Here is a 24,727-nt window from a genome sequence, read left to right on the forward strand (position 1 = left end):
GAGGTGTGTATTACTCCTTCCATCCCATAATAAGTGTCATCTAGCAAAAATAATTTGTCCCATAATAAATGTCACCTTAGAAAATCAAAAACATAGATTGACTAGTTTTTTCAACTCCACCCTTAAACAAAAACTGACAAGTTAAAGTAACATCTAAATGATAATTGAAAAAGCCATATTGTAACTTGATATTATTGGATTACCAATATCAAAAGGATTACTACTTGTGCATGCTCTAATTAAAAGCCAAAAATGATTTATTTTTATTATGTAAGAGTAATTTAGTAAACTTCACATTGCATTATTGATTTTTTAATATGCGTATTTTTTAACTAAAGTAACACTTATTATGGAACAGAGAGAATATAATAAAACAGTCATTTTACTTGCCTGGTGACGCAATTGCCGTGCGATTATCGACTTCTATACTAAAATAAAAATAATGTTATGTTTTTACTGAACTAGGAAAGGAAACAGCCATAATTGGGCAAGAAGTGTAAAAGATATTACTACTAATAACAAGTATTGATAGATTATTCTATGCACAACTGATTGGCCCTGTCAGAACCCACCCCATTATTAAAATGGATATATATGCACATACATATTCAGGATAGGGTCGTTTCTGCAATCATCTTCAGTGTGAAAACCCAGAAAGATTGAAACTTTGTTACTGATCCAAACAGAAAAAGGTGATTCACAGTTTTCACACTTAACAGACTCGATTTGGTTTTATGTCAGCAAAATTAATGAGTATAGCAAGTTGGGGACCTTAGAATTGATTATGGTGTGAGCTGTCACTGTCTTTGCAAGTAGGTGTGCAATTGGGATAGGCCCACACTCTCTTCTTATTCTTGTGGACGCTTCATTTTTCAGGATAACGTATCAACGTCATCCTCATTTTCTTGTTCCCATTATTATTATTTTAACTTTTTAATTCTTGGAAGTTGGACAACTTATATTGAGGATATTTTGGGGTTTTCATGATGCTGGCCTAATTGAAAGATTAACTGAATGGTTACTGGTACTTCTCAACTATAAGGAAGATTTTGGCTCAACAAAGTTTCCTTACTTTCAGGTAATCTGTAAGTAAACTCAACTTTAAAAGTTTTTTTTTTTTTTTTTTTCCTTTGTAAGAGAGAAGTGTCAAAATGTTGTTTGTTAGCAGTAATATCATCATCAGGTAACTTTTTCTAGCAGTCAATGTAGTCGCTTTCAATGTAGTTAGGAACTGAATTTGTGATTTCATTACTTACTGCTTTGCATCAATTGGTTAAAAAACGACTCCTTATTCCTCGTTTGGTATAGATATCCCATATAGACTATTTTTTTTTTTTCCTGAACTTTTTACATACTCCCTCCGTCCCAATTTATGTTATGTAGTTTGAGTGGGCACGGAGTTTAAAAAGTAAATGAAACTTTCGAATCTTGTGATATAAAACAAGCTAAAAATATTTGTTTGATTATAAATTATCTCGTTAAGCATAAAAGTAAAGTTTAACGTTAAATTGTTGTCAAATAGAAAAATATGCCAATTTTTTTGGGACCGACTGGAAAGGAAGGTGTGTGTGGGACAGAGAGAGTAGTGATTGGTTTTACTATCTGTAACTCAGTTGAGGTTGTAAAGTAAAAGTAAGAGCAGCAGAAAAAAATGCTTTTGGTTGTGGGCCTGTGCTGTCAAAATTGTTGTTATCAAGAATGGAATATTTGGCAGTTGGGGGATCAATAAGTGGCAATTCAAATAGTGTTGCTATCCAAATTTGGTATTCTGGGTCTTTCATGTATGTTTGGATTTATCATGCTAGTCATTTTCATGGTAATTAGTTCATAACCCTAATTACCAGTGGAATTGTAATCACCGTCAGTAATTAAAGGTGTCTATGCTACCCCCCTCCAAAAATGCCAGTTATTGCATCTTTTGGTTTTATTGGTTTCAGATATTTCTCATGCTCTAACTAAAGTTGGGTCCCTTTTCTTCATTAATATGGTCAGCAATTCACAAGTGTCCAGTTCTTGATTTGGCGAAAGAAACCACCATTGGATCCATCAGCATCTCTTTCCCTTATTGGAGCTGCTTTTCAGTTTGTTTGGCTATTTTTAGACTCCTTTGTTTCTCTTCTCATTGAGCTTATTGGCAGTCCAATCTTGCAGTTAAATTGTTGCTTAACCCAAAGTTGTAATTTCCCTTGAGATGATTGTTCAAGCTTTTTTGTGGGACTGTTGAGCGATTCACTTGCGTTTTGTTTCGATCAAAAGTAAGAAGGGGTTAGATGACAATAGATGAGTCAAGTAGCAGCAGCTCCATATGGAGTAGAGAGCAAGATAAGGCATTTGAGAATGCCTTGGCAACTTACCCTGAGGATTGTGAAGATTGGTGGGAGAAAATTACGTTTGATGTTCCAGGGAAAACATTAGAAGAGGTTAAGAATCACTACGACCTCTTAATAGATGATGTTAGCCGGATCGAGTCTGGCTCTGTTCCTTTACCTTGTTATAACTCTTCTTCAGACAGTTCTACAAGCCATGGTGGTGATGAAGGAACAGGAAAGAAGAGTGCCAACTTAAATGGTGAATCAAATCATGGAGGTAAGTCTTCGAGGGCAGATCAGGAGCGCCGCAAAGGCATTGCTTGGACTGAGGATGAGCATAGGTTAGTAACCATTGCTTTGTAGCTACCAGTCTTTTCTACCCTATACATATCTTCAAAGTTAATGGTAAGTGCAGGCCATTTATTTTATCCACTATCATGTATTACCCCTGTGTCACCTTATTTTAGTATATCCATATAAATGAGTAAAAGATGCTTGCACTTCTGCGATCGGTAAGCTACAGTGGAATTTTTTCACTGTCGGTAATAATGTATTCCTAAGCTCAAGGTTGATCAATTTGCGCTGGGAATATTAAGTGTGCTTCTTACATAATGTTTACATGTTAAATCTCAAACAATATGCCGAGTCTACAGTCACTTCTTCTAGATCCTGGAGACTATGGTTTGTAATGCTTATATCACTCATGCAAGTACCACAATTTATTTGCATATAAAGCTTTGGCAAGCTTGAGCTTGTGTCATGTAAAATGATAGCAGAGAGAGTATCTTGACTTTCATTTCTCACTTGCTTTGAGTAGTATTTCTTTTATTGTTTGTGAAGCTTCGTTTGTCATAAGAAGCAACAAGTAATGTTGAATGCCGGTGTTCCATTTAAAATGTTTATGCTAAAGAGAAATGTGGACACTGTTTGGTTGAATTTGAAAAGGAGAAATTGAGCAGTATTGACAAATTATGTGAGATAAGTGCATATGGAGTATTAAGTTAGTGGCTTACAGCAAAAGTTTATGTGAAACCAGTGTAATAATATCAAATATTCCATGGTTAAATGAGTGAGCTAAGATATGAATAGTTGGGTATCTATAAGTAAAACTAAATTCAGGGAGAAAATATCTTAAAGGCCCTGTTTATCATTACTTGCATCATTTTGTCAAGAAGGCTGGTTAGATTCTTTTGATGTTCGTACACTTGTACGCAAAACGATTTTGTCAAAATTGCCTCTTTAATTCTTCTTTATATATTAATACTGACTGAGTCACTGAGGATTCATAGCTCAAAATAGTTCCATTAGGATACGTAGTTTCAAGATATAAGTAGTAACCTTCCTTACTCCCACAATGAATTCAACCTTGCGATGGCAAGGGAGGAATAATCTAGTGGAAAGGCCACCTCCAACTTTGAGATCAAGGGTTCTAGTAAACAATGTAGCAAAATGAGAAAGGGCCTATTGACTCCTGTAAGGGGTGTTAGCCGGATGGGTTTACCATATCGACAAAGAAAAATATACAACCTTGTGATCCAATCCTTCTATCCTGTTCTTTGCTTCTCTAAACCTCTTCAGAGTAGGCATTCTTCAAAATTTTGAAAAAGAACTTCAACAAAAAAAATCATTTTTTTGCAAAAACTGTTTTTCAACCAAACTTCAAGGATGAAAAGTTTTTCAAATACTGAACAACTTTGAAACTTTTAAGCAGCTTTCGCAGAACTGAAAAAAAATTCTCTCTTGGCATTTGGTTTCTCTCTTCTTGGCCTTTGATTGAAAAGTAGATCCCGGAGCATTTTTCTTACAATTTTTTTTTTCTTTCAAATTTTTGAGGCAAACGCGACGTTTTTCTTTTCTTGCTTTGCAGTTCTAATTGGTTTAAGTTATTCCTAATTTAAGTAATCTGTGTTTTTCACTCGAGCTTTCTAAGTTGCTGGCTTTCGTCCTAACTAGTACTCGTTCAAGGTGTGATGCCGAGGTCATGGATGTTTCTCCCAGGTTTCGTTTTCTTATTTAACTCCCCTTTGAGCATCCATGTTTTATTAGTTGCCTTTAACTTACAAGTCAATTAATCATGTATCTGGATTTGGCAATTAACCAACTTGAAAGCTTTTATTTTGCACGTCCATGTTTATAGCGCATCCACTGTATCAGAAGTATTGCTCTATTTCTTGCCTAAGGCATGCAAAACTCCGTATTTTGTGTCCCCTCCACCACCACAAATTCTGCATTTCGGTCCTGCATTATAATGCTTTTGTCTTGGCTCTTGTCCTCTGCTAGTGTTTGTGTTAACTGTTAAGTGTCATTCTGCATCATTGTGGTTGCAGCTAACCATTGATGCAATACTGAGACACTTCTGCTAGCAGTGAATAAGCTCATTAAAAGGCCGCTTTGTAACCCCCCCCCCCCCCCCCCCCCCCCTTTCCGAAAAGTATAAATAAGTTTTTTTTTTTTTAAAAGATTCTCATTTTTTATCCAGAGATAAACTCAGACTTCTCTTTAAGACCCCTGTTTCTGGCAAAACTTTGAACAATTTCCTTGGGAACAAATATTGTGAGTTTCAAATTAATTGTTCAATGAATTAAGCCCATTGTATGGAGACATGAAATGTGATTGAATTGAAACTGGAACACTTAGAAGACGGAGGGAAGGAGAACACTTTTTGTTGCTGGAAAATGTAATTGTTCAATGAATTAAGCTTAGGGTTGTAAAGAGATATGCTGGAGATGGAAAGAGTCATACTAGATGAAGTAATATTTTGTGCTTCAAAGATTTAACAATTTGGAAGATTCATTCAAAAATTGGGAGTTTCATCATTTACTTTCTTTTATTTTAGTAGGCGGCAGTTATTTTTATTTGAAGATGTAAAACCTGAGTACATTTGGATTGGGCTTCTAGGGTTACCATTACATCTTTGGTTGAAAGAGGGTTTTCGAGCAATTGAGGTTTTGTGGTGGATGATTTTAGGAGAGGTAGAGGTAGGCCGCAGAAGTATTGGGGAGAAGTGATTAGGCAGGACATGGCGCAGTTGCAGCTTACCGAGGACATGGCCTTAGATAGGGGGTTGTGGAGGACGTGAATTAGGGTAGAAGGTTAGTAGGTAGTGGAGCGTAGTCCCGTGTATCCATTCCGTATTAGTAGGCGTAGTATTATCTTTGTAGTTCCTTGCCCTTTGATTTCCTGTTACTTTCTGATGTCTCTTATGCTTCGATTATCGTATTAGTTTGTTGCATTTACTGTTATTTATTTTCATACTGCTTATTTATAGTGTTTTGCCATGGTTCCTTTACTTTCATCAATTCTTGGCTGACTTTTTGCCCTGCTTTCTCTAGAGCCGAGGGTCTTTCGGAAATAACCTCCCTATCTCCCAAGGTAGGGGTAAGATTTGCGTACACTCTACCCATATGTTGTTGTTGTTGAGGTTTTGTGGTGATTTTATTGATTTAGGCAATGCAGACACTGGCATCTTAAGTATGATAGAATTTGTGTGAAATGGAGGGACAACCACATTTCTGTTAGTCTGAGATTAGAAATTAAGATCTGTATAGAGGTAAAATCTACCACTTGGGTAAGCTTGGAGAAGATTTCAAAATGATTGATAAATTTAGGAGGTGTTGGCCATTCGGCAAACACCTATAAACAACCAATGAAGAATTTGGTAGTATGAAATGAAGCTCTCTTTTTGTGAGGGTTAGGAGACATGTGCTTGATCAATCATACAATTCAAAATTAAATTGTATGAAATTTTCAAAGGGAAATGTGAGAATTCAAGGGGTGCGATGTACTTGGTAAAACAGACTAGACTCGAATCCAATTGCACACCTGGAGATCTTCTTGTCTATGTGCCTATTCAGGTTGCTAAATGGAAGAAAGAAATTTGGTGAACAAAGTGGATATATTGGGAGAAACTTGGCATAATTTCCAGCAAAACTATGGCCTTTGGCTATTCTTTGTTCCTAGATCCAGTAGATGTAGACATTGAGGCCTTTAAAATAATAGTTAAGAAGGTAGATTTCTTGAAGTTACACTTACAGGAAGTAGCTTATAACATAGCCCTTTGTAAGAGGTCCGCCAAAATGATTTGACATAAAATAAAGAATTGGAGTTTTTTCTGACCTTCCATTTAGAGGTTGCAGCCATACCAGAGGTGACTGATTTTGGGATGGGGTGATGAGTCCTTAGAACATATCCCAAAAGCATACCTCCTACCTTAGGTGGAGGAAGAATAGTGCATGTATCTTCACCAAACTTATTGTTAAAGACATAATTAAATAAATAAAAGTGAGTTCTCTCTAACAACTTACGCTTTTAGATGAGATGGTCACACACTTAAACATGACATTAGAGCAGACAGAGGTCCTGGGTTCAAGTCTCACTGCTACCCATATTTCTTTTTAAAAAAATCACATGCTTGGCCGTGGAAAAGAATTAGGCTTGCACGCGAGGTGACGCCATAAAGATATAACTAAACAAATAAAAGTGTGCTCTCTCTAACAATTCTCTCCAATAGCTTAAGCTTCTAGATGAGATGGTCACACACTTCAATACTTATTTTGTTAAGCAAAAGTATTGAATTAGATGAAGAAAAACTTTTGGGAATCAGAAATATTTGGATTTCCTATCCGTTGAAATGTAGGGGGTCAAATAGTAGGAACAAAAGAAGATTCTGAATATTGGTCCATAGAACGATTACTGACTTTTATTGCTTAGGAAACTACAATTGGAGTGGGGACACAGGGCTTGGTAACACTTACATGGCAAATAGGTGTGGATTGAGCTGTCATTAACTCAGGAGAAGGTAGTGGTGGCATTTTATTCTTTGGGTTAGGAGATTGTGGTCATGTAGAAAAGTAGTTCTCACGCTATTCCTGTTTCACTCGGTTAATCTCAGCATTGTATAGGCTATGAAGGAAGGGATGAGTGAACTGAGATGTTGTATGAATTGACTGCATTCTTAGGTATATTTGATGTATTCTAGAGATTGTACATAATATCTTGCCAAAGAAACTTGACAATTCAACAAATTAGGGGACACAAGGTGGAGAGATTTTTTGTGACTTGAGATTTAGAAGGGAATTTCAAGATTAGGAGTTCAAAGATTGTTAGCCTTGCTACATAGGCAAGTCAATCCGGTTGATAACCCCGGTGTTTGGTGGTGGGGCCTGGGGAATAACAGAGTGTTCTCTGTGAAGTCTTTTTATGAGACTTTTGGTTAGAGAGGAGCATGTTTTCCATGTAATGCAATATGGATTCCAAAGGTACCGAGGGAAGTGTGCTTTTTCACTTGGCTAGCTGTTAGGGATGATTTTGACAGCGGAAAATCTTAGAAGGATGATGGGGTTGCACTAGGGATCGGCTCTCAGCCCGTTTCTATTCACCTTGGTGATGGGTGGATTGACACGACAAATCCAAGGTGAGATGCCATGGTGTATGTTATTCGCGGATGACATAGTTCTGATTGACGAGACTCGCAGTGGAGTTAACGCTAAGCTGGAGGTTTGGCGAGAGACCCTGGAGTCTAAAGGGTTTGACCAAGACGGAATATTTGGAGTGCAAGTTCAGTGACGCAGCACATGAGGCTAGTGTTGAAGTGAGGATTGGTACCCAGGTCATTCAAAAGAAAGGAAGTTTTAAGTATCTTGGGTCTATTATCTAAGGGAATGGTGAGATCGATGATGATGTCAAACATCATATTGGGGCAGGATGGATAAAATGGAGGCTAGCATCCGGAGTCTTGTGTGACAAAAAGGTGCCTCCGAAACTTAAAGGCAAGTTCTACAGAGCGGTGGTTGGATCAACTATGTTGTATGGGTGGAATGTTGGCCAGTCAAGAACTCTCACGTTCAGAAGATGAAAGTTGTGGAAATAAGGATGTTGCGATGGATGTACAAGTATACTATGAGAGATAGGATTAGAGATGAAGATATCTGGGACAAAGTGGGAGTGGCCTCGGTGGATGATAAGATGCGGGAAATGAGGCTAAGATGGTTTGGTTATGTGCAGAGGAGAGGCACGGAGACCCTAGTGTGGAGGTGTGAGAAGTTGGCTATGGACGGTTTCAGGAGAGGTAGGGGCAGGCCGAAGAAGTATTGGGGAGAGGTAATTAGATAGGACATGGGGAAGGTTCAGCTTGCTGAGGACATGACCTTAGATAGAAGGTTATGGAGGACACGGATAAGAGTAGAAGGGTAGTAGGTAGTCGCGAGTTGCTCTATTTAGAAGGTCAATAGTAGTAGTAGTACTTGTATAGCTTCTTGCTCTTCGACTTCTATTACATTTTGTTATTTCTTGTAGTAGGATTAGTGTATGCTGTTGTATATCGACTGTAGTTACTGCCTTTTACCTTATTTATCTGTGATAGCTACTGCCTTTTTTTCGGGCTACTTTATCATAGCTTTGTCGCTCTCGCTATTTTCATTTTAATACTGCTTTGCTCCCCTTGTCCGTATCTAACCTTTTTTGTCACGCTTTCTCTTGAGTCGGGGGTCTTTCGGAAACAACCTCTCTACCTTCGGAGGTAGAGGTAAGGTCTGCGTACACTTTACCCTCCCCAGATCCCACATTGTGGGATTCCACTGGGTATGTTGTTGTAAAATCTTAGAAGGCTGGAAGGTTGTCTGTATCAGTTGGTGTTACATGTGTAAAGAGGCAGGCGAGGACGTGGATAATCTTCTTCAACATTGCGGGCTAACCATGAGGTTATGGTGGGATATGCTTTGGTGGTTTCGCACTGCATGAGCAAACTGTGAAAGATTTGATTTTCAGATGGAAGAGCGGGAGAAGGAGGAGAAGGCGAAGGGCTTGGAACATGGTTCTACTTGCGTTAATGTGGATTGTGTGGAGAGAGATAAATAGGAGAGCTTTTGAAGAAGTAGAGTTGAGTTTCTCTCAGTTGAGGAGTAGTCTCCGTTTCCTTATTTTCTTTTGGTGCACACAGGAAGTTCCTTGTTGTATAGACGATTGAGTGGAGTTTGTAGAGAATCATATCCTTTTGTAGATTCTTTACCTTATGGTATACCCCTTGTATATGGCAAGTTGGGCCGTGTTTATGAATGAAAATACTTTTACTTGATCAAAAAAGAAAATTGATGGATCTCTATCAAATGGACTTTGGGTGATGTCGGAGATTTTAATGTAACCAGACATTGTGGAGAAACATGCTTCAAGAGCATACCTAATTCATAGAATTTTCGGGCATCATAGAAGAGATGGAGTTCATTGACCTTCTCCTTTGTTTTGAATTTTACATGGACAAAAGGGAGAAAGATCCATGATGACATCAAGGATAGACAGGTCGATGACTCTCCATAAATGCATCGTCAGAACATATGTACATGTCTATGGATAGAACTAATATGTAGGCAATCATTCACAATTAATAATTGTAAATTGTAGCAGTATCTAAGGTTTTCAGTTATAAGTGATAAATTGAAGTAGGAATTGGCTTGGAGTTTGCTATTGCTACTATAATCTTAGCGCCTCAACAGATTTTTGGTTAATTAGGTCTTCCTCAGAAAGTAACATTTTTAGTTAAATAATTCTAAATTTTTTGTTGATAACCGAGAAATATCGGAGGACCAGTGGTGCACGGTTCCATTTACTCGTGAATAATTGGCCAGACCTTGTACCCTTCTCCACTTAAATCCCGTGTTATCATATGTAGCAGGATTAAAATCCGTAATGCGCGCCTAACCCACACATCCCTGGATATGCTCTTACCTAGGGATGTAAATGGGAGCAGGTGGGGTGGGAGTGGGGGAGGAGGCGGGGCAGGCAAGTCTTGACGGCCAAAGTTTTGACCTGTCCTGCCCCATTTGACATTGTTTCCTGTTTTAGCCCTGCCCTACCCTGTCCTGTTTATATTTAATGCTTTAAATAGTTCTCGCAGTGCTATATTATTTGATAAATAAAAAGATACCGTGATGCGCACACAAACGCACAAGCTTTAAGATGAGAGTCAAGTTGCCTAGAAAGCATGTAAGCAAATTTGAACCTCTAGGCTTGAAAAGTTTTAGATGCATGTATCCAGAAGACATCACTTATTTATTTATTTATTTATTTTGATGGATCATTATTAGAGATGGCAATGGGGCAGGGCAGGGTAGGGGAACAAGTAAATGAGGCTGGACCCGGGCAGGCGGGCTGGGCAAAACTTAATTTTGCTTTTTTTATGGGGCAGGGCAGGTGGCGGGTTGGGTCAGTCCTTTATGTGAAAATTGGGTTCCTGAGATTCCTACCTTTAGAAACAAGGCACAAGGGGGGGAGGGGGATTATGTTTTACTTAAATGTTATTAAAAATCATTAATGTGGAGAAATACTCTTCATTTATGTGGACAGCTATCAATTACCAATCAATAAAAAAGGTGGACTGCTATCAATAACCTTCATATAAAAGAATTATCCTTATGAGATTAGAATTAAAAAAAGAAAAGCATAATCCTTATGAGATTATTTCACATTGTAATTCAAAATTATAATAATCTGTCATTTTAATTTCGTTTTTGATTATTGTTTGATCTTGATTTAAATTTTTAACTCTTTTAGCTTATTCTTCCCAAACTGACCATTACACGGATTATTGGTACCAAAACTAATCACATGTACAATATACAAAGGTCGTATTATATGTAATTCAAACTACAAGATTCAACTATCTATTTAATTCAAGGCTTGCCTAGTCTGGGCTATCTCTCCTGTGTGGTTTGCGGGCTATGACACAGGAGCGGGGTTTACCCTATGCGCACCCAAAGGGTAGCGGCTGCGGGTTCCCTTGTCATCGAAAAGAATAGATTCAACTATCTGTTATTTGCATCATATATGAAATGTCAACAATTTTCCTAACACAAGCAATTTTCTAATTTCCCAAATAATACATTTATGAAGTAGTTTTTGTGCCAAATATGTTACAAATAAAAGGAAAATGCACAAATTCATCACGAAAAGAAACAAATGCAGTTGTTGTTTTGCTTTGTCTTGATCAGCTTATTCCCTAGTATCTTAGAGGCATTCTGCTGTTATTATTAGGTCATTGGCAGGATTGAATTGGGGAGTAGAAGCTCTCACTATCTTTTAACTAGCTGATCCAGAATATATCAAGCTCAACACATGTATAGCCATGATGACTTATGATAGAATTGGATGTCCAGTATTTGAAAAAGAGGACAATTTATAGGCTGAGTCAAGGAGAGTAGTTTCGAAAAGGCATCTGTTTAGAGGTCAAGGGTGAGTTATCTTTGTGAAGCATCTGCTTGCTGATCCATTCTTACTTCTCCTAATGAACTTGTTGACAGTAAGAGCTATTAGTTTCAACATCCTATTCTTCAGTAGACTGTTCTGACAAACTTCCTCATTGAAAAGCCACTCCTTCACCACTAGAAAGGGTGGGAAATAGAAAGTTTGTGCACTTCTCAATCATTATTCTGGGGTTCCTCATGATCAGGACATTCACTTTTATCTTCCATCTTTCCTGGATTTCTGTGGCGTTTTTCTTCTCAACTCCTGACTGGTGAACTTACACACCACACGAAGTGTGTGTTTGCCCCAAGTCAAGTGTGTAGTGGCAACTGATGTCTGTCATGAATGGAATATAGACAGAAGGGGGCAAAAAAGAACAAAATAAAAATGGCGGGCAGTCTCAGTTATAGATTTTATGTGGTTTTACTCTCTTCTTCCTTCAGCTATAACTAGATGGTTATAACTGTTTACTTAAGATGTCACTCTAGCCTTTTGGTGCACTACAGAATCTCAAACAGGTAGATCAAAGAAAGCCCGACCATCAGATCCACTGGCCGGGGCTTCAGTTTGTAACATCTATGCTTCAACTGATGTTTGGGTGGATCTCAGGCTTTAAGTTGCATCTTTTCCAGATAGGCTGGAAAATGGAAAATGTAGAGCACTAGAATGGTAGGATGGATTACCAATCAAGTCCTTGAATCAGAAGTTGGGCTTGCAGAATATATGAGGGGGAGTTGGACGTAGGCTTGTTTCTGTGTCTGCTGGTTCTTAATAATAAGAAATAGAGAGGTTATTCTTCGAGATATATTTTAGTAGTATTTTAAATGGTAATAATTTGGGGGCTTTCCCAGTTACGATAGTATTATGTGAAGAAACTGGCGAAGCAGATAAAAAGAGTGCACAAATAAAATATTGCCTCTCATGATATTGACTAGTGTCCATGGATAAAGATTGCATGGAATCTGTCACCCCGATACTACATATTTGAAAACAAGAACACAGGTATTTCAACTTTATGGTATATGCTAGCATTTACAATGATGTATTGGCTGTCAAGTGCTCAAAAAAAAGCATTTACCTTTATGAATAGGGGTTAACATGTTTTAAGAGAATGAAATGATAGATGAAGATGTTACTCATAGGATTAAAACCAGATAGTTGAAACGGAGAAGTGCTACCGGGTTGTTATATATATGATAGAAGGATGCCTTTCATAGTGAAAGGTAAGTTATATAGAATAACTATAAGACTGACAATGTTATATGGTAGCGAATGCTGGGCTGCTAAAGTCCAACATATCTACAAGATGAGTGTCGCAGAGATGCAGATGCTAAGAAGGATGTGCGGTCATACCAGATTAGAGAAGATTAAAAGATGACTCCATTCGTCATAAGGTGCAAGAAGCATGCATTGAGGATAAACTGCGAGAACGTCACTCGAGATGGTTTGGACATGTTCTACGTCGATTTATAGATGGACCAGTCCGTAGGTGCGAAACTATGGTAAGTGAAGGCATTAAAGGGAAAAGGGGTAGACCTAAAATTACATGGAAGGAAATTGTCTCGAAAGATCTATAAATGCTTGGTATCAAGGTTATGTTGATTGCTAGAATGTTAAGTCTTAGTATTAGATTGTTCAGTTGTGGATTTTAGAAGAGTTAAGTTTTTAAATTGGATAGTGTGCTAAACTGGACAATATCATATGTATTATATTCGACACCGACACATGTGTCTTTTATTCAATTACAATCTTCTAACCTCTCATAGACATAGTTTTAGAATTTCTTTGATCAATGCAGATTTAGCTAAAGATAGCGGACCATGGGAGAAAAATATCCATATAGGTGATAGCTAGTAGCTACTAGTTGAGGATAGGTTTTAGAATTGTGAAAGAACTTCTAATATTGTTATTATTTATTATATATATGACTTATTTTTCACTTTCATATTATTTAGTTTGATGATATGAAATGAGCTTAAATGAAAAAGTGGGGATTCATATAGCTGACCCCAACTTGTTTGGGATTGAGGCATAGTTGTTGTATAGTCCTATAACTATTTTTTCAACCGTCTGACTGATTATCATCTAACAGTAGAAATTGTTCAAAGAACCTCCTGAAATTGAATGTCTAGCTTGTAAGAATGTTTGTTGCGTTCCACTTTAAAGTGCTTCATTATGCATTTTGCTGGTGATATGATTATGATCAGTTTGTCTCGTTCATATATATGGTTTTCCATCTAAGACAAAAATATATAACACTCTTGAATTTGCACTCTATGCATATTCCCAATTCAAGCTACCTGCAATAGCATTAGTAACTATGAAGAACAGAGTAAGTTAAAATAAAAGGCAGTCGGGTGCACTAAGCTCTTGCTACACGCAAGGTCCGGGAAAGGACCGGACCACAAGGGTCTATTGTACCCAGCCTTAGAAATGCAGGGTAAGGCTGCCTACAATGTAAGTATTTCTTTATAATCATATTACCACTAGTTAATTTTATATATGTATAGACTTAGTTCATGAAGAAGGGAGATAATTTTGCCTACAAAGTAGATTCTCTGTTGAAATTGGCTATTCCTGTTGGTAATATATAAGTAATATAATAAGTAACTGGCATTTGATTTCCAAGCGGTCTGAGCTTATAGTGTGTTAACTGTTAAGTGGTTGCGGACCACAAGGCTGTTCCTATTTCAAAAGATATTTTAGCATAGGGTTGTATTTCCTCTGCATACAGTCCGAATATGGTAAGCCAATGCTTCTAGTCCGGTTCTTGACTCTTAAATGCCTGAAACTTGAGCTTGTTTGTGCAGACAGATATTTAAAAATCATCGGTTGCAAGGATCAAGTGTGAAGTTATCATTAGATTTAGCCTCTTGTCTCTCAACTAACATGACCTATTTCTTCCCGATCATTAGGTTTAGGGTTTCTCTAAGAAGATAATTGAATTGAATCAACAGGAGCCAAAAAAGTTGAGAAAATAAGATATAGTCTAAATCAACCAATTTCTAAGTTTGATCCAGTAGCCCCAGCTTGGTTAGGGTTAGTTTATTACCCTCATAACTGAACTCAAACCTATTATTATGATAACCTCTTAATCTGTTTTTATTTTAACTTGATGACTCTCTTCATCTTCTTTTCATTTTTCCTTGTACATATCTGCAATAGCAGGAAAAAGAGCTTACCGGATAGAACTATGCAATAACAGGAGAAAAAGTGTATTAGATAGAGCTAGGGATGTACATGGACCGGGTTGGTTCGGATTTTTTAAACACCAAACCAAACCAATTGCGTCGGATTTTTAAATTTATACACCAAACCAAACCAATAAAATTCGGATTTTTCAACCTCGAGTTTTCTCGGGTGTTTTTTTTTTGTAATAGTCTTGATACAAAACATATAACTTTTACTTTAAATATTTTCTTTAGACCTACTAAGATACAATTATATAATTAAGGTCTTTCTTAAGAAAATAACACAAAATGTGAGAAGAGTGATGACATTGTATTAAAATATTTAACAAAAGCTAATAAAATCGGTTAAAGTAAATATTGCTAATTAACAAGCCATAAAGAAAATGACCATAAGCTAAAAATACTAAGTCATGCTAAAATAAGTACGACTAATAAGTATTAATAACATGACAAAGAAAAAAAACTTAAGTTATGTATTTTCACTCTCTAAATCAATTATGCAAAACTAAAGAATAGATATCTAGCATTATTGTCATTCCTAGTGGTAAATTGAATTTCTTTTGTTAGCATTAGTGTTGAGTTGGTTTTGGTTTGGACTTTATTTGAGTTACTAACATCCATAGGATATAAAACTTATTGATATTTAAAATTCTAAGTTCGAGCTTGAATAATATGATAATAGATAAAAAACTACGAAAAAATTTAAGAAATATTTATAAATTACATTATAAATAAATATTTTTATGTATAAAATGTTTTAAAAATTGAATACATGTAATGTCGGGTTGGTTTGGTTCGGTTTGACTTTTTTTAGTTAAAACCAAACCAAACCAAACCAATTATGGTCGGGTTTTTTTTTTTCCAACACCAAACCAAGTCAAACCAAACCACTAGTCGGGTTTTTTTCTAGGTTTGACTCAGTTTATCGGTTTGGTGCGGTTTGTCAGTTTACTTTGTACACCCCTAGATAGAGCTAATAGAAAAAGAATTCGAGAAGTGAAAAAGTATATTCTCAATGACGTTACCATCTGGGCAAGCTTTCAGTTTTTATATCGACCCAGATCCTTTTCAAACATACCTGAAAATGTGTCCTTTAATGTGATGCTTTGTGAGCTTGCTTGTGTGCTGTGTGCTCATTGGCAGAGTTGAAAAGTGGTGCATTCTGAAATGACTTACTGGTTTCTTTCTCGTCGTTTTTCTTGCTTTGCTACTTGTGTTTGTCGATGCTAACTCAATCTTTATAGTGGAAGTGACAATTAATCTCATAATGCTTTATCTTCATGAGTTTGAAAACAGATTGTTCCTTCTTGGCTTGGACAAATACGGGAAAGGCGATTGGCGAAGTATTTCCCGAAATTTTGTTGTGACACGTACTCCTACACAAGTGGCCAGCCATGCTCAAAAATACTTTATACGCTTAAACTCTATGAATAGAGACAGGAGACGATCAAGCATACATGACATCACCAGTGTCAACACTGGAGAAGTTTCAGTGCCTCAAGGTCCAATTACTGGCCAAACAAATGGTTCTTCTGCAGGAAGTTCTTCTAGCAAACCGAGCAAACAACCAACTCCGGCACCAGCTGCTCCCCCTGGTGTTAGCATATACGGAGCAACTAGCATTGGACAACCAATAGGAGGGGCCTTTGTTTCTGCAGTTGGCACACCAGTGAATCTTCCACCGCCAACACATATGGCATATGGTGTCCGGCCTCCAATGCCTGGAGCAGTTGTTCCTGGTGCTCCAATGACCTATCCAATGCCACATATGTCTATGCATAGGTAGTACAATTGTTTAGTTATGAAATTGTACAAAGTAAGATCGTAGAGGCTTCTGCTTGTTCAGGCTTAATGTACCAATCTTCTGACTTAGCAGTATTAATATCTTTGTGATATCGCATAAATTTGACTTTCATTGTCAATTTATCTTATAGATCCAAAATAAAGCATTGGGCAAGACTTCATGTATCTACGTATGTGATGTAGAAGCACCAAGATATAGGGCAAGTAACCTTCTTGCTTTAGGTATGTAGGAATCTTCTCATGAAGTGAAACACTATTTGAGAATTAAAATTTTAAATGTATTCTGAAGCAGAATTGTAAGCTACGTTTGCTTCCATTTACAAGTTGAAACTAGTATTGAAATGCCGACATTGAGATCGTGTCAAGCCCAAAACAGACGATGATGAAGGTGCGATATTTACGACTATAGGTTTATTGACCACCACTTTACAAGATTTCTGCAACCAAACAAACCCCCCCCCCCCCCCCTCCCCCCCCCCCCCCGCCCCCTCTTTTCCCCTGCCGGGTTTGTTATAAGTGAGATAAAAAAAGGAGTGGAAGTGTCACTCACCCCTAACCAAAAAAGGACCGCTACTTAAGTTCAATCTAGTACTTAAACACATTATTTAGTGTTTAGCCGCAGTTAAAAAAGGGAGAGAAGCAGTTTCTTCACTTCCTCGATTAGCTTTTAGTTCCAGATTTCGGGATATTGTCAAACATTGTGTGCTAAAGTTTGATTTTTTCAATTTAAAACTACTGCACATTATGTCCTTAAGTTATGTTTTTTCTGTTCAAAACTGTAGGACATTGTGTCTTTATGTTAAAATCGAGACAAGGATGAGAATTTAGAGAGACAATAATAATTGGAGAATTCGTTCTACTTTGTATTCATCATAGTGACCTCCTTATGTGGAAGTAAGGTCTTCCTTTTTCTAGACTAATAAGGTAATTCTATTCTAATAGGACTACACATCCTACCCATAATTACAATTTCACCATAATAAAATTAAATTAAACTAGAATAGGGTTTCATTCCCCTCCCCCCCAAACGGGGGGGGGGGGGGGGGTCTCCAATTCCCAACTTGCTAATTAAATATTGATGGCGCGATTTGCCCAAAGCCTTTGTAAACACATAGGCCAATTGCTCACTAGTTGACACATGACTGGGAAGTATTATACCGGATTGGAGTGCATCCCGGACATAGTTACAGTCGACTTCAATGTGTTTAGTCTGTTCATGAAGCACCAAATTTCGTGCAATATACAATGCTACTTGACTATCACAATATATTTTCCCTTGAGATTTATGTTCAATGCTCAAACTATGCAAAATTCTCTGTAACCATTTCAATCCACAGACTGTCATTGCCATTGATCGGTATTCCGTCTCTGCTGACGAGCAAGAGACAATGCGCTGCTTCTTGGTTTTCCATGATCCGGGTGAACTCTCGAGGCAGATAACTGGTAAGTGATTTTCGAGTCAACGGACATTTGACTCAGTCCGAATCACACCATCTGTACCACTAGAGATCACAATCATTTTTCATCACAATGCCTTGTCCTGGGTTCTTCTTCAAGTAGCGCACCACACGGAGAACCGCATTCCAGTGTGCTTTTTTCGGTTGCTACATGAATTGGGACAAAACAAGCACACAATCCGACAACTCGGGTCGCATAAAATTGACAATCTACCGACCAGATGTCGGTATGGTTCCGGATCACCCAAGTTGGCTCCTTTGGCCAACGCCAAACTGTAATTCTGTTCCATGGAAGTTTTGATTAGTTTAGCTCAAAGAAATATAGACTCAAGAGATTATATCCAAGGCATATTTCCATCGATAGAGAAATAACCCAGTTGGTCCACGTGCAATTTCAACTCCCAGAAAATACTTTAGAGGGTTCAAATCCTTCATGTGAAAGCATGTACGGAGATAGTCTTTAAATTGTTCAATGACACTATGGTCGTTTTCGGAGATAATCAAGTCATCCACATAGACTAAGACGTTAAGTTGCGTACTTCCACGGTGCATCGTGAAGAGCGAATAATCCGAGTATGACTGTTTGAACCCATATTTCATCAAAGCACTTGACAATTTCCCAAACCAGTACCATGGGGCTTGCTGCAAACAATACAAAGATTTTTGGAGTCGACATACTTGGCCGGGACTAGAAACACGAAATCCAGTGGCAATTTCATATAAACTTCCTCTGTAAGGTCACCGTGCAAGAAGACATTATGAACATCCATCTTATGCAACTCCCAATTTCGCGCAGCCGCAACTGCCAGGAGGGTCCGAACGGTTACTACCTTAGCAATTGGAGCAAAAGTTTCATTGTAATCAATTTCTTCCTCCCGTTTATTCTCGAAAATGACCAACCGAGCTTTATAACGCTCGATTGTGCCGTCACAGTTGTACCTGATCTTGTACACCCAACGATATCCGAGAGCTTTCTTATCCGGTGGCAATGTTTTTAATGTCCACGTTCCATTGTTCTCCAATACTTGAACCTCTTGCTGCATGGCTTTTCTCCAATGTTCCTTTTTCATTGCCTCCAAAAGGTTTTTGGTTCGGTTCCTGTGGTGATTGCTGCAATGAAGCTTTGGTGTTGCGAGGAAAAATTATTACAAGTTATATCTTGAGCTAAAGGGTAAGACTCACCTAAGGGTTGCTGAGGATCGGGGCAGACCCGTGGACTTTCTTTCCGGAATGTTTCAGTGACGTAATCGTGCAACCGAATTGATTCATGCTTTTGACGTTTACCCCGACCCATTGTTCTTCCGGTGGCACTTCGTTGGCATGGACACCTTCCGTCTATACTTTCTCCACGTTTTCTCTATCCGGACCGGCATCTGTCCAGTCTAATTCTGGATGATCCGTAGGTTCGGTATCCGGTGTCCGTACTTTATCCATCTGAGTTTTGTTCGTAGCTACATTGTCAGTCTGGTCTTCTTCGAAGTTGTGTTGGTTTCTTTCTCCCCCCGTTTCGTCCGAAATTACTTCTGTGTTGTCGATCAAGTTATCTGATCCTACTACAAAGGGAACTTAGTCTCATAGATGTTGACACCTAATTTTTGCCCCCGAATAATTTTATTTGATTATTTGGAGTTCTTGAATCACAAACGAAGTGAAATATATCCTTTTTATAAGTAAAAATGGTTTACAAAATTATTTCGATGGAATTTCGCCATTTCATTTGGTAAAATAGCATCCATTATACCATCATGCTGTATATTGGGTATATATTAAGCATTTCCTACTTATTTATCAAGATTTTAATTCGAAATGGTGAAAAATAATTATTAAATTAATTGTTTAAAGCTACTTATGGTTGATTGATAAATATTTTACTCCGTTAAGACAAGAAATTTGAAAAATTAAATAAACAATCAATTACATCTCAATTTTACAGTTTCTTTTTTGACGCTAATTGCAATTACTTTCAAAATCCTAAAATTGAAATGCTAATTTGTTTTATGCTAATTGAGGTCATAATTGCGAAACTAGTTTAAGTTTTAAGCTTGCATTAATAGCCACATTTTTGGCAAAATTAGCCTTTCATTACATATACACATATGTGAAAAGGAATTTTGGGCCTACCCCTTCATTTTTTGGCCAGGCCTCGTCTGAGATGGAGTGACCCGGCCCAACACCGTCTATACACACAACGCATACATATCATTTTCATATGTTGAGCAGTTGAAAGCGGCAAACCCTAATGAACTCCGCCTGCGTACTATCTCTGCATTTTTGCCAAATATGTGAAGGAGCAGTGTACATCTCACATTTCTCAGTGTTGCTCGTCTGTTTTGGGCAAGAAAAACTAATGCTCTTGCCCTCTCTCCTCATGCCACCATTGGACAACCTCAAAGGTGAGGTTTCCCCTCTTTCTATTTGTTTTTCTGTATTATTCTTAATAGTTCTTATCTTATTGATTTTCAAATACTCGAATTTGATTGGTTTGCTGTGAATTGGTGGGATTCGCCCCCCTCCCCCCTTCCTTCCCCCCACATTCACTTGTCCCACATCAGTTTGAGTATGAAATCCTAGGATTTGGGGTTCTATATAAACAAACCCTAATCCCACATTATAGAGAGACGAAAATACTAGCATCTTTTAGCAAAAAACCATTTCAAGGTTTTTATACTAAATTAGTGAGTATACCTAGGGTTTTTGTTCGCCCGAAGCCCTCTCTTGTTCAAATTTGGTCTTGCGTTTTTGAAATCCTTTGATTTCTTTTAGTTTTGCATGGTTGTGAAGCGTGGAGGAGATAAAAAGGCTCCACACCATTCTCAACAAGGGCTGCCACTACAAAACGTAAACTTTCCTCTTCTCTTTAGTTATTAGTTTTATTTGATCAATTTATTTGATTGCCTAGCCATCTGTTTGTCTGCTTGTTTATCTATTTTATCCTAGTTTGTTTAAGTGTGAATTATTGTTTAAGTGTCTTCTAGTTATGTAATTGTTTTGTTTAGTTCTATTAGTGGTAGATTAGATAGATGTTAATGATAATCTGCCTAGTTGTTTGAGTTTAATTGTTTGGTTAAGTATACTCAGTGACTATTCAACTGTATGATGTTCATATTGAATCATCATGTAAGAATATGTTGAATAACTGGTTTAACCTTGCTTAAGAATAATATGCTTCCTTTTAAAACCAAATCTGGTCTTATATGTTCACAAATCAGAGAAAACTTGAACTAGATGAACTAGATGGTCTTATATGTTCACACAAAAAATGAAACCTGATTTTAGCCTGATCTGTAAACTCATGGTGTTTTAGTGGTTTGGAGCTGTCTTGAGACCTGCACATGTGAAAATCTGCCTATCTCATTATTAGGCTTGAGTCAACATGTCTTACCTAGTCTAATGTAAAATGAATATGAAAAAATCTCGGGATAATTTAAGTGTGTGGAATGATGAACCTTAAGTCCTGAGTTTAAGTTCTTATTTGCCTCAAATTAATCAAAATGAGTACCTATTGGATATGACTAAGCTATTGATTACCTGCTCAAGCATGGGTCCAAACTGCATATGTATGCCAGAACTGGTTCATTGGAGTTCTTCATGTTTTTGTATGTCTAGTTATAATGAGTGCATGATTCATGTGTGATTTGTCACCAACTATGTTCAGGGTTTTGATCATCATATGTGTTTTATGGTAAAATTTTTGTCTATGAGTGTTTAGAACCACTTGTTGACCTTAATGAGTACACATATGTCCACCATGCTAAAGGAAATGATTAAAAAACCTGCAACTTATTGTTATGTCTGTTTTGAGTGAAACTAATAGTTTGAAAGGGCTAAGAACCCGAAAGAGTAAAATTATTGGCTTTCTCTAATAGATGTTGAACTGATAAGGTTAATTTAAGGTACAAAATGGAATTGCTGTGATCACCTAAGTAAAGAGAGCTTATGAGGTTAGTCCTTGAACTATGGTAAGGTAAAGGGTGACTATTCTAGGGCTAGGGAGAAGTTAGGAAAGGCTTTGAGTTCTTTTACTCAGCCTAGTACTACTGATCCTAAGCTGCTAGGGGTTCCCCTTTGTTGAATCACAATTTCATAGGACCTTTTCAGGTTTCATTAAGTATAAGAGAGGAAAACCATGTGAGTTTACATGATCATCTCCCTTTTCCCCCCTTTCTTCGGGTGATTTTTTTTTCTGACACTAATGGTACGATAATGATTTAGTCTTGAAAAGCAAAATAGTCACTTTGGTGGTGCATGTTCTTTGTCGTTGCCTGTTCAGTCTTCTTAAGACCTGGAAGCCCCTAAAATCAGTATTCTCTATTGGTTAAATGTTATGCCTGAAAACCAGCATTTAAAATGTATATCAAAATATTGACATGACTTGTAGAGTTTGTGTTCTTTTCCCCTTTTAAAATGAGTAAATCTGGGTGATGTGTATTCAGTCCCTTTTGTGCACTCAAAGAAATGATAGTTTGGAGAAATGAATGTGTGAGGTATATCAGTCTATGTTATCTCTCTATATGTGTATATTTGAGGTATTGAGACTGGTTTAAGATGAATATCCATTACTGCATGCTTAAATTTTCTTTCTTTCTTTCTTTCTTTTTTCCTTCTCATCTGGTATTGATTATGGCAAGATATACATCAGGTATACGGAATATATATACTCTATATATATACCCCATTATATATTGGGTTGAATATTTTGTGTATCCATAGTATATCATGTTGTTGCTTATAACTGGAACCACTATTAGACAAATTGGGCCTATCCCTTTAGTGTCATTCCTATAAGAGTAAGCCTTTGTCTGGTTCTACTAACTACTGATGTCCTCTTGGGCCTACTGTGTTTCTTACGATATATATATATATATATATATATATATATATATATATATATATATATATATATATATGTATATTGGGCCTGTCTTTTTAGTTTGACAGTCTTGTACCTTTGTGTTACTTTCAGTTCTATATAATTATACTTGATATGTATATACCTATCTATGTGATCGTGTTTAAGTATTTAAGATTTTGTTAGATTAATTATTGAGCATAGATGCTCTCTAACCGTATTTCTCTTTTTCCCCTTCTCCTTTTTTCTTGTGGGAAACACTACCGTGGGCCCTTGGGCCAAGTTGCATCAGCCACAGCTGTTGGGCCAAAAGCCCAACATTTCTTTCTTCTATCAAGTCCGAACCAACTTGAAGGCCCAACCATGAGTGAAAATGGTTAACTGGTGGGCTTGATAGGCTTACCAGCCTCCGTTCCTCTTAGTTTTTCGCTTAATGTATTTGTAGATATCTTTGTAATGAATGCTTATACCGAAGAAAAAAATGGGGGTTCCCAATGCTTCTCCACGCTCAACGAGATGCGCCAACCTCGGGATGTTTTACTCCTAACCCCACAAGGTTCCGAGACGGAGCTTAATCTGAGTCTCGGTTAAGAACGGCGATGATATAGGTTTCACACGGCGCACGATTCCATGGATAGTTTCATTCGAGATCGTGATGGAGGACATAGCTTACGATCATCGGCTTTGATCATGCCACTAGGCATTTGATTAAGACATTGCACAATGATCCGAACACTTTGTCGCATCTCTTCGATACGAATAAGTAACGATCATAGCGATCTCCTCTGGTACCTACTGGTATGTCAGGATCCAATTGGTCATGAACATCGTAAGGTGCTGCTTTTCGCAAATCCCAGCATACCCCAGAACCTCCTAACATTACACCACTGAATCCCCAATCCTTTGCTTGCTGTGCAGTGACAGTACCAATATCCACTAATCGTTGTTTCCAGATACGGTTGCCGGTTGACATCTCTTTTAATTCGTCGATACGAGAAGAAAATTGTTGTGTGAATGAATCAATATCTATACATAAGCCAAGAGGCAGATCTTGTGCCATTCCACCTGGTTGTATGAAACTGGCATGCATCCTGGCTCCCGAGACTCTTTCATAGGATTCCAACAATATCTCTCGCTCCTCAAAATCCCACAGGAACGGAGTTGATGCTCCTACATCCATAGCATGAGTAGTTAAAGCAAGTGAATTATTTGAAATTTGAGTTATTTCATGGAATAACACTCGTATATATTGAGCTCGTAATGGTACCTCGCAATTCAAAAGTCTCTCTACGGCTGAAGAATGAGCGTGTTCTTGGGCCATCATAGAAACATAGATAGGGTCGACGACGGAACGAAGAACGAAACTTTACGACAACTTTTTCGTAGACGTTCACTTGCATCACATACACAAGTGCTCTCTGAACCGTGCAATAAGGTCACCCATAACACGGCTCTCCCACTTGAGTTATCTTAGCCCCAGGCCATGCTATTCAATAATATTGGAAAAAAGGCAGCGTAAGGTAACAACTAGTATGGAAAGCTGGTCGCCTTTGGAAGCCTTCGCCGGTAACCAAAGCGTATCGTTCCCGCAACCACTTTGGTACTTTGTTTATAGCTTTTTGAAGTTGTGCAATAGAAGGGGGGGGGGGGGGGGGGGGGGCTTGCGGTTGAATTGAAGTAGCGCCTTTGGAATATGAGTAGGGCTCCTAATATTGAAACCCTACAGGTTATAACCTAGTCGTCTTAGGCAAATAATGCATATATCGTTTAGAATGGATAGGAACCTGTACCATTTCAAAATTAGACCCGACAAAAGATAGAGAATGATATTCTTTCGAAAAACGTGACAAAAGAAATAAATTTTGTTTTCTCTTCACAAAAACA

At 37.6% G+C, this 24,727-nt stretch overlaps 1 protein-coding gene across 1 annotated transcript; it reads left to right on the forward strand.

The window, feature by feature from the left end:
• Positions 1–563: 563 nt before the first annotated feature.
• Positions 564–16,839, forward strand: LOC132624878 (transcription factor SRM1). The gene is made up of 3 exons (XM_060339619.1): positions 564–1,078; positions 1,993–2,650; positions 16,031–16,839. The coding sequence occupies exons 2-3, from the start codon at positions 2,271–2,273 to the stop codon at positions 16,518–16,520; spliced, it is 870 nt and encodes a 289-aa protein (XP_060195602.1). The 5' UTR covers positions 564–1,078; positions 1,993–2,270; the 3' UTR covers positions 16,521–16,839.
• The last annotated feature ends 7,888 nt before the right edge of the window (positions 16,840–24,727 follow it).

Source organism: Lycium barbarum, chromosome 12 (assembly GCF_019175385.1).
Source record: "Lycium barbarum isolate Lr01 chromosome 12, ASM1917538v2, whole genome shotgun sequence".
NCBI lineage: Eukaryota > Viridiplantae > Streptophyta > Magnoliopsida > Solanales > Solanaceae > Lycium > Lycium barbarum.